This window comes from Cynara cardunculus, assembly GCF_001531365.2.
Source record: "Cynara cardunculus var. scolymus isolate 2C chromosome LG 2, CcrdV1, whole genome shotgun sequence".
Taxonomy (NCBI): Eukaryota; Viridiplantae; Streptophyta; class Magnoliopsida; order Asterales; family Asteraceae; genus Cynara; species Cynara cardunculus.
Genome location: NC_037529.1, coordinates 2,545,695 through 2,557,098, shown reverse-complemented (window position 1 = coordinate 2,557,098; position 11,404 = coordinate 2,545,695). Strand labels below are relative to the sequence as shown.

The 11,404-nt window shown below is 29.8% G+C and overlaps 1 protein-coding gene across 2 annotated transcripts; it reads left to right on the top strand.

Moving 5' to 3' along the window:
- Positions 1-4,551: 4,551 nt before the first annotated feature.
- LOC112506807 lies at positions 4,552-11,014 on the top strand. Of its 2 annotated transcripts, none has more exons than XR_003068489.1 (7): positions 4,552-4,736; positions 4,962-4,994; positions 5,707-5,856; positions 5,953-6,026; positions 6,134-6,252; positions 7,159-7,308; positions 10,572-10,601. XR_003068489.1 is itself a non-coding variant. In XM_025111088.1 (7 exons), the coding sequence occupies exons 2-7, from the start codon at positions 4,988-4,990 to the stop codon at positions 10,672-10,674; spliced, it is 537 nt and encodes a 178-aa protein (XP_024966856.1). In that variant the 5' UTR covers positions 4,552-4,736; positions 4,962-4,987; the 3' UTR covers positions 10,675-11,014. The 2 variants fall into 2 exon arrangements, 1 of the variants encoding a protein (XP_024966856.1); XM_025111088.1 differs by having other exon boundaries at positions 7,159-7,242; positions 10,572-11,014.
- Positions 11,015-11,404: the final 390 nt, after the last annotated feature.

Below are 11,404 nucleotides of genomic sequence, written 5' to 3'. Positions count from 1 at the left end.
TTTAATTTTTTATGATATATTTTCATACTTATATTTTATTAAAATATAAAAACATTATCGTTTTCTCAAAACTACATAAAACTGTATCATAACATCAACTGAGACAAAAAAACGAAAATTAAAATCGAGATATATATATATATATATCGTTGTATTGTGCAAATACCCTTGTAATATGTCTTGAAATTAATAAATGAAAACAACTTAAATATGCGTGATTAAATGTGTGGGTAATATGGTCCAAAATAAACCATGCCCACATTTATTAATCATACAACTTAAAGGGTTGCCGGTGCAAATATGAAACTTCATCTAATCAGAGTACAATTATTGTACAAGTAATCTGTAGCAACACAAAAACAAACGGATTTTCTTATTTTATCTTATATTTATTACTCAATTCATGATTACTAATAATATATTTTTTTAATTATATCATATATTCTATTTTTTTCTCTGTTTTGTAGTTTATTTTGTATTGTTATTTAACTTATTAGCTATTTATACTATATTATAAAATATTTGACAAAAAATTTTAAATTCAATTTTTTTGCATGAAGTACTGTTTATTCACGTATATTACTTAAAATTCAAGATTAAAAGTAAATTATGCGTAAGTATAATTTATTAAAGCTTCATGTTTGAATTTGTGTAACTAACTGCAAATAAACATAATCAAATACAGAATAAACATCTTATTTTAATTATAAAAAATCTAAAATATAATTAGAATAATTATTGAGTTCTAATGGAATACTTAATTATTATCTTTATAAAAAATATATTATTAAACCTAAATTAAATTACTTTGTTACGTTAAATTAAATTATATTAAAAAATTGTATTAAGGAAATTACACAAAACGAAAACTTTTAAATGGTTAATTTGATATTAGTATCAGTATAGTTTTTTCAAAATTTTATGAGATTTTCAAATTTATATTTTATTCAAAAATAAAAATATTAGCGCTTTCTCAAAACCACATGAAACCGTATTATATCGACATAGATAAAGAATGAAACAAAACAATGAAATCTGATATGTGTCTTGATTTATTGCACGAATATCTTTCTAGTTTATCAAAAGGTTTTTGGCAAAACCTTTGGTCTCCCAATAAGTCAAGGGTTCGGATCTCATCAAAGATGAGAGAAGTGCGTGAATTTATCTGTCGTATTTGTCGTATATAAATATTATATATTAAAAAAAAAACTTATTAGCTACTTTTTACTAAATATAACTCTTTATTAACTAGAAACTAGTCTTTTTTTAGTTATCAACCAATTTACTTTTAATTGGATACTTAAATGTTTAAAACTTTAAATTTTATTATACTAAAATGAAAGTTTTAAAAATACGTTATTCAAAATAAGAATCAAGTTAAATTACATTATTATTTTAATGCAATTTCTTCTTTTAAAAATCTGTTAGAGAAACTCTTATAAAACAAGAATAAAAATTATAAAGAATAAATAAATAATGAAAAATAAGCAGTTTGACAAGCTGGCAAAAAAGGCTGTGTAAAATATATAAAAAGAATTGAAATGTCTGAAGTGATCAGAACCGTTGGAACAGTGAAGTTGACCTTGTTGCAGATGGACCCCACCATCCAACCAAACATCTCTATTTTTTTTTTTCCATTAAATATAAAATAAATTTGGAGCATATTTATCCTCAAACTCCAAATCATCACCTATTAAAAATGTTTATTAATATATCATATTTTAAGATCGATTTTATAATTTATTTATATATATAAATTTTAGTTTTAAAAACATGATATAAAAATATTTTAAATATAAACATGGCTTATTATATATCAAAATCTTTTAAACCTTTTATCTGAATAATAATATTTAAAATTCTAATAATATTATACTTTAGAAATCTATACTATATTGTAAAATATTTGACAAAAACTCTTAAAAACTATTTTTTATGCATGATGTACTGYTAATTGATGCATATTACTTAAAATTCAATATTACAAATAAATTATGCATATGTATAACTTATTAAAGCTTCATGTTTAAATTCGTGTAACTAACTGCAGATAAACATAATCAAATATAAAAAATCTAAAATATAATTAGAATAATCATTGAATTTCAATAAAATATTTAATTATTATTTTTATAAAAAATGTATTACTAAACTAAAAATAAAAAAATTAATTAAAGAAGTACACAGAAAACGAGAAATTATAAATAGTTAGTTTGTTAATAATATCAATTTTTTCATATTTATATTTTATTAAAAAATAATATATATATACTATATTATAAAACATTTGACAAAAACTATTAAAAACCACTTTTTGTGCGTAAAGTACTGTTTATTAATGCATATTACTTAAAACTCAAGATTACAAGTAGATTGCATATAGGTACAACTTATTAAAGCTCCATATCTGAATTCGTTTAACTAACTGCAGACAAATATAATCAAATACAGGATACACATCTCATTTTAAATATAAATAATCCAAAATTTAATTAAGATAATCATTGAGTTTTAACAGAATACTTAATTATTATCTTTATAAAATGTTATATTATTAAACCAAAAATAAATTATTTCATTATTAAACTTAAATTAAATTATAATAAAAAATAAACTAAAGAAATTACATAAAAAATGAGAACTTTTAAATAGTTGATTTGATGCTAAAATTGATATATTTTTTTTAAATTTATATTTTATTTAAAAATAAAATCATTATTGCTTTCTTAAAAACACATAAAATCGTATTATAACATCGACAGAGACAAAAAATACAAATCGATATGTATCTCGCTGCATTGCGCGAGTACCATTATAGTATATATATATATTATTATTTTCTCAAAAACACATAAAATCGTATTATAACATCAACTGAGACAAAAAAAGAAAACATTAAAATCGAGATTTATCTTACTACATTGTGCGAATACCCTTCTAATACTAATCAATGATTCAAAGATTTTATATAGTAATATGGTGTATAATAAACAAATGCAATATAAAATCTAAAAAGTCACGTAGAAAAATAAATGTTGCATGTGTATTTTAAAGTCGTATTAAAATTATCGTATACAAAAGATGAAATATTTTTTGACGGATAAATCGGTTAATTCGAATTAATATTAAAATCAAAGTATTTTGACAAATATAAATTAGGTTTTTTTTTTTTTTAGGTTTTTTAAAGACAGTTTTTGATGGTTGTAGGTTAGTTTATATGAGCTTTTTGTCACTTCCTTTTAAGTATGTCTTTAATTATTGATGATAGTGGTTAATTATTGGTTAATATTAATTGTAAATCATTAGTTAATAATTACTTAATTATATACTAGTTTTAATATATTGTGTTAAATTATTATTTAATATTAAATTATTAATTAATAGTAATATAACAATTCTACAATATTTGTATATGTTATGTAAAAACTAGAAACGTATTTGCGTAATGTAGCGTGGTACATCTCGATTTTAATGTTTGTTTTATTTTTTATCTCTGTCGACATAATACGATGTTATATGGTTTTAAGAAAATGATAATGTTTTATTTTTGAATAAAATAAATTTGAAGACCCCATAAAAATTTGAAAAAATTTATATCGATATTAATATTAAATTAACTATTTAAAAGTTCTCATTTTTTGTTTAGTTTCTTTAATTCAATTTTTTTATAATTTAATTTAGGTTTAATAACGAAGTAATTTATTTATATTTTTTATAAAGATAATTAGTAAGTATTCTGTTATAACTCAATCATTATTCTAATTATACTTTAGATATTTTATATTTAAAATGAGATGTTTATCGTGTATTAAATTATATTTATGTGCAATTAGTTATACAAATTTAAAAATGGAGCTTTAACAAGTTATATTTACAAACAATTACTTGTGATCTTGAATTTTAAGTAATATGCATCAATAAACAGTACTTTGTGCATAAAAAATGGTTTTTAAGAATTTTTGTCAAATGCTTTATAATAAAGACATACTTGAATTTTAAGTAATATAAAGAGTGGTGCCTAATTGATTTGAGATTGACTCCAAAGGTCAAAAATACTAGGAGGTCTCAAAAATACCAGTACCGGCCTGCATAGCGGGTTGGATATCCAGGTTAATAAAAAAATGCAATTTCAAAAACTATTAAGTTGAGATAAACAAACTCGAATAACTTGTTAAAAGCTAGAACACTCACGGGGATTGTTTGGTTGATTTTTAATTAAGTCATATATGGATAAATTTGTTTGTATATATAGGTTGAGAAGTTTTTTTTGGTTACGAGAGTTGTTTCATAGATGAGACAAGCGTGTTTTTTAATTAAGAGAAACATATTTGTGAAAAAAAACTTTATTTTTTATATAAATTTCACATGAAAACTTACTGAATAAACCACTTTCTATATTATTAAATTATTACCAAATGATCATATATAACTGATCAAATAAGACATGAGTTCTGTTAAACTGATGCAATTAATTATACTCCCCAGAGTTTTCTTACGGTAACAATTTTTAGTGTTTGATAATTTAAATCTGATTATTTTTAATAAGAATTCAGAAAAAAAATCAAAATCAAATTGAGTGAACCCTAGAGTCTACTCGCCCAAGACTAGAAGGGGGAAAATCTTGAAACAATCAGAAACGAAGCAGAAAGGTGAATTAATCGAGATAAAGATAGGCAAATTAACCGGAATTTTTCCGGTCACCGGCGAATAGCTCGGCTCCCCCATCAATTTATACGGTAAAGCATCTCTTTATATTCTTGGATGTTAGGGTTTAGGGTTTATGATTTTGTTGTTACAAGATTTGAAATGTTAACCTACATATATTGCTTGCTAGAGCTTCGCACAATTGAATTGAATCCATATTAAAGATCATAGACAGATTAAGCCCATTTATGGAGGTCTTCCGATTTCGATATTCCAATTTACAGCATTTACTAATTCCATTTTCTCTCTATCTGCAGGGAACGTTAAATCAAAAGAACCAATCATGGATGGTATGTTTGTTCATTTTCTTTTTATATATACTCATGTCGGATTTTGCATCATATGACTTTTCTTATTGGAATTTTCCATGTTCAATACCAACTGATGGCATACCAGATGCTAATAAACTAAACAAGCAATATATTATTGAAAGAAAGGACTGGCTATGCAACTTCATTTTGCTTTCGTATTGCTACCCCTTGTATGGATAAATGATTTGTTGACTTATTTTCTTTATAATGTTAAGTCTTCATGTTTATTTTGAAAGGATTAAGTGTTCATGTTAATTGGAACAAGTATATGGGTTTCTAAATGCCTGTTTGTTAGCGGCTTAATGAGCTTAATGAGACTCACATCTTATTTGGTTTGCTACACATGACTGTTTGGTAGTGGCTTAATGATATAGAAAGTGGCTTATTTAGTAAGCTTCTAGGAGGGAGCTTTATGCAGAAAGCCAAACGTTTTTCAAAATCTGCTCCTTTCAAGTAAAAAAACACACCCCTTCCATCCATGGAAAAACCCTCCCAAAAAAGACCTTCCCAATCTATACATTTAGATTAATCCCACATACAGCTTTATCTATACAAGACTTAATAGAAAACCAACTAAACAATCCCTAAATGCCATTGGATCAAGGGGTTGAATTAGTTGAAGAAATGATTGGTGTGGAATTTCTTTTTACAACCTTAGTAATGGGTTCTTTTTGTATTGGTGAACGAACAGTCGACTCACAACCAATGATGGAGGAGACGGTTTTGGTTGGAGATGATTTAATGTTGGGACCACCATCACCTCTCATTCCACCTGAAATTGCTTCTCATGTCCTCGAAGGCGTTAATTTGTGTGATGGGATTTTGAGGAACCTATTTTTGTGTAAGTTTCTCGTCAATATTTGTGTTTCCGGATCACCTTAGACATGGATTTTAAACTTATTCTTTATGGTTTCTTTATACTTCATCCTTGTTATAGGTCTGCAAGTTAATGATATAGAGCCATTTTGTCAAGAAGAGATTGCTTTGTATCGGGAGTGTGCAGAGAAACGGGTTTTCTTTCTAACGAATTTAGATTTTTTGTGCTTCTTGTGATTTTAGATTGCAAAGATAATTTAGATGATGTGTGCGGTGTGACATAAAAATATTGAATTTTACAGGACAAGGAATTAAGACAACGTCTTCAAGATAGCGAGTATAAGTTAGGGTTATCAATGCCATTGGATCTAGCAAAAGAAAGAGCTTCTCAACTTGAGTCTGAAACCACAACATTGGAGAGGTATGCTAATTCTGCACTTATCAATCGTCTTCTTGATCTTCATTTTCATTTTTTTGGTCTCTCACAAATTATTTCCTGTGAAGATGCTTGTTTTTTTGTTTTATTTATCTGGATTGTTGAATAAAAGACGAGCTTTACTTTGCATAGTAAATTGGAGACTGATAATTTAATGAAAATGCAAAAAAATCAGCATCCTCAAATGTTTAGTGGTTAAAAATTAGCATAAAAAGAAGTAAGACCACATGCAGCTGATCCTTGTTTGCCTACTTGGCCTAGTGTTCTCCCACTTCAGGATCTTTGCCTTCAGATAAAATAAATGTCAACCTCTTATGTAATACTAATTGATAGGGCCTTGTTGGGTAACTGCTAGTCTGGTGCCAAGAACTTTCTTGTTTTTTCATTATTATCTATTTTTGGAAGGGTGTCCCCGGCTATGCCCCGACTAATCCCGGCAAGTTGTGTCTGTAAGACATCAGCCTTGATAAACTCAGTGACCACAACTGTCTTGGACGCCTGGAATTTAACCCAGGTCAGAGGGGATATTCCACCGCATCCCCGTGGGCCTCAACCACTACACAACAACCCTTGTGGTTAAGAAATTTCTTGTTTATTGGACTCATAGTGGTTAACTAGGGTCTTTGTCATAATGTGATGTGCTTCCAATGCCAATAAAAAGTAACCCATCTAATGGGATCATTGTGATCAATCAACGGTACTTGGTCGGAAAGTGTAAATGAGAAATATAAGGAATTTTGAACCTCCGGTTGAGAAAGCATTCATTTCTGGGTCCTTATTACAAATACTTCAATTGTTATATATATATATATATATATATATATTATATTTCTTGCATTATGTGTGCATCAAACACCATTTATTCTCATCTTTTTATAACATGCATTGCAGGCGCTTGATTCTTGCAAGCGGGATGGAAGGTGCAGAAGGGTTTCGCCAAAGATGGAGTTTGCATGGCCGTCTTACTGATACCAAGTAAAATTTACACACACCTTCTTACCATTTCGTGCAGCAGGCATCCACTGGCCTTCTAACTTCGAGGTGCCTTGGTTTTACAACTATTTTGATTAATAAAACCACGAGCTACTGGCTCATTAACTATTATAACATGTTATCGATCATCTGATGCATTGAATTCATGACCCACATATTGGTAAATGGAAATCGATGGTGCAAAGCCTTAGCTTCTCACTTAGGGGGCGTTTTGTACACCGGTCAGAACAAAACAGGGATCACTATTCCATGTTTGGCAGAACTTTTATGTAGAATAAACAGAAACAAAATGGAGCAAAGTGGAACAGGTGCGTTCTACCCTCACCCCATGGAACAAGGTGGAATAAACCTATATTTTACCAATATAACCTCAAAATAAAACCTAATTCTCTTCTAAAATATCAACTACGTATCACTCGTTACATTTTATTCATTCTTTAAATTTTATTTATTGTATTTTATGCTCTTTAAACTTTCACTTACTCTTCTCAAAATATTATTTTTATACGGTTTATGTATTTTTGATTAATTTATGTAATATATTAAATATTAATAATAAAAATAATAGTATAGAAAAGGTATAAAATAAAAATTGGGAACTACATAAACAATTTATTTTGGTGTCATTTTGATCGTCTTGATGAAAACTTTCTAATTATATGTTTTGTTATAAAGAATATTTATTTTACCAAAGGGCCTTTGGCCTAGCAGTATGTGAATCCTTGGCCTCCTAGGAGGGCAAGGGTTCAAACCTCATCAAAGATGAGGAGGGTGTGTGAGTTTATTTGTTCTAGTTGCAGTATATAAATATTATATACTTAATAAAAAGAATATTTATTTTATTATAACTTAAAAAATTACATAAATTAATCAAAATATATAAACCATATAAACAACTCATTTGGGGTAAAATTGTCATTTATCTGTTCTGTCTTGTTCAGTTATGTCTTATACCAAACGCTGAACAACTGTTCCGTTCTATACTGTCTAGATACCAAACACACCCTTAATATCATATTTTCGTAAGAAGATTAGAACTTTAATATCAATGGTGCAAAGCCTTATCTATCTTGAAAATTTGGAACTCTAGATCTTGTTATACCTACTATTATTCCTTGGGTCCCAAAGATGATGGCTGGGGTTTGGGCCTGCTATTGTCTTTTATCAATAATGCCTGATTTGAGTAGTCAAACCTGAACTGTCCTATATCTTCTTGTGATATAATTAGTTAGAATTTCTCATTCTTCTTTCAGTTACCAAATAGATGTTAAATTCAGCTTAGGGGCTGTTTGGTTGGTTTTCCATTAAGTCCTGTATGAATAAAGTTGTCTTTGTGCATTAATCTGTCTGTTTAGATTGGAAAGATTTTTGTTTGTGAGGGTTTTTCTTAGATGGAGGAGCGTGTTTTTTAATTGGGAGGGGTAGGTTTAGAAAAAACTTGGACTTTCTGCACAAAGCTCCCTTTAAAAGCTAATCGAACAAGCCACTTTCTATATCATTAAGCCACTACTAAACGGTCATGTATAGCTGGCGAATAAGCTGTGAGTCCCATTAAGTCCTTTAATTTGCTAACAGACAGGCCCTTAAGAGTGACATGTTTTTGAAATGGTTAGGAAATGAAATATTTGTATATGTAGCAATTGGTCAAAAAGCATCTTCTGTGGCTCAGGTAGTGACTACTAATTCAAGAGATAGATAAATAGAGTAATAGACACATCCCATTGCACTGATCGGGGGCATTCGAGTGACTGGAATTCTTAGTCAACAAATAGTTAATGGTTCCCATTTGTCATAAATATGCACAAAAGGCACGGTAATATCGATAAATCTGACCATGGGTTCATCTTTATTTACATGTAGGAATTTTGTGAAAAAGTTGCTGCAAACGCATTAATCATCAACCATCTATGATATTTTGTTTCATCTTCTTAGATGTGGAAAGAATATTTGTTGGACCTCTCTACTATCAAGTAAAATAGGCTTTTGACCACTTTACTCTAGAATTGTTTGTTTGCCTGCTGTACTTCATGTTTCCTTGCTAGAATGATGTTATGTTCAATGGTCATCAAGGGAAAATGTGTCAATAATGTCAAACTTTTACTGGAAAATAAGACCTGTGGCAAAACATGTTCCCTAACAAGGCATAGTGGCCAAATAGATTAATTTATGTGGTCGAGTTCACAAATTATATATCAATAATAGAGGGTTAAACAAGTATTCATGGCTCTCAATCACTGTTCTAAATGGCTCGTTGCACCATCCGCCATGGCGCGCGGTGGCTCAAGGCTTGTGCTTCATGCCAAGCCCGTGGCACCCGATGGCCTAATGCGTGCTTTTTGTAGCACGATATTTGATTTTTCTTACCTTTTTAATGTCTTGTTTGTTAGTTTTTAATATACAACTTGATTTAAATTGCTTATTATCATTGACTCATTGAGTAATAGTAGAAAACATACGTTTATATATATATATATATATACACACACATACATACAATATTATGTATGATATAGAGATTTGCCGTCATAAGTCACGCCTTGAAAAACGTCGTGGCCTCGCTGTGGCTCTTAAGGCTTGAGGCTTGGCTTCACCACCACACCTCACACCAATTTAGAACCTTGCTCTCAATTACCCACCGGTATATTGAATTCTTGACCCTCTGGGTAGCTTAACTTGTAAGACCTTGGTATGTTCCCGATCATCGGTTCAAGTTTGTTCAGGGCCACTAGAGGGTTTGTTTGACTGTTAACTTCAGGTACTCATAGGAGTGGTTACCCACGGTTAAAGAAGCTATATTTAACATAGGGGCAGACCTACGTAGATTGTAAGGGGAAGAAATTACATTTCTCAACAGTGTCACCGTATTGTTTTGTTGGGTGTCACCATATAGTTTTTGAAACTGAAATGTTAGCATAAGATATTAATACTCTTGCCTTTGTACAAAAGGCTCTCGTTTTGTCAAATTTTGGTGTTTATCTAATATACCTGTTGTGAATTTAAAAAATATATGTAGACAAGATTTGAACATGGGTTTGTTCTACGCAGAGACAAGAAACCAACCAACAGATGTATACTAGTGAAGAAAAAATAGATATTTTTGTTATAATCAGATCGTGCCACCACTTGAAACAATCTCTAGGTCCGCCTCTGTTTTAACTCCTAGCTCAACTAGCAGATTATTTTTCAAAACCTATTGTAACGTCTTTATATAACCTTGAAGATACTTTTATGACCCTTTGATGTGCTTAACAGTAAACTTCCATTAAGAAAACCAATTCAACATGATGCTAAGATGCAGACATTTTATACAGGAAAAGAATGGAGGCTTTGAAGCAAGGACTCGAAAATAGGAAAAAGGACGACGAACCAACGAGCGTTAAAGCTCCAACAACCAAAAAATGGCTCTTTTGGTGAAAGTAGAACAGATCATTCAATGAAAATACGTCAAGCGAAAAATAAGCACGAGTAACTGGACATGGATACGCCTTTCGGGAATTGGTTCGTTTGTTCTGCTTGCAACATATACCGAATTTCTGGATCCATGGAGCATGGTCTGTAGCAACAATCTTCCCCTGTTTATTTTTTATCTCTCTAAGTTATTATGGATTTGATTATAGAAGGGGAAGAACATGAGAAGATCATCACTCATGTTTTTTGTCTACTTGTAGTTCAAGTATTTGCTTGAATCACATGAATATAGATTTGGGGATGCTACCAAAGTTATCAAATCTTGAACTAATTTCCTTTGGTTGTCTTTGAGTTTGAGTAATATATATAAAGTTGGATAGTTATTTATGGGAGCTTAGCGGCATCGTAGCCGTTGACCTCCCAGGGGTTCAAATCTCATCAAAGATGAGAAGGTTGTGTGAGTTTATTTGTTGCATTTGCTGTATATAAATATTATATACTTCAAAAAGAAAAGTTAAAAACAGTTACGTTAATGGACTGGAAAAGTTCTAAAGTAAAAAGAACTTAAATCAGTTTTTGCATTCCCAACCTGGATGTCATTCAAACTCCTTGCACCAATTGATATCGCTCCCCATAGTTGTCCGTTACTATACCAACCATTGTTGCCGTTGGCCTCTATCATTGATTTTGCACCAATTGATATCGCTCCCCATAGTTGTCCGTTACTATACCAACC

Bases quoted from the DNA above. Each gene is read 5' to 3' on its own strand.
- LOC112506807 (XM_025111088.1), top strand. The intron at 6,027-6,133 runs GTTTTCTTTCTA...TGAATTTTACAG, and splicing joins GGGAGTGTGCAGAGAAACGG to GACAAGGAATTAAGACAACG. The intron at 7,243-10,571 runs GTAAAATTTACA...CATTTTATACAG, and splicing joins GGCCGTCTTACTGATACCAA to GAAAAGAATGGAGGCTTTGA.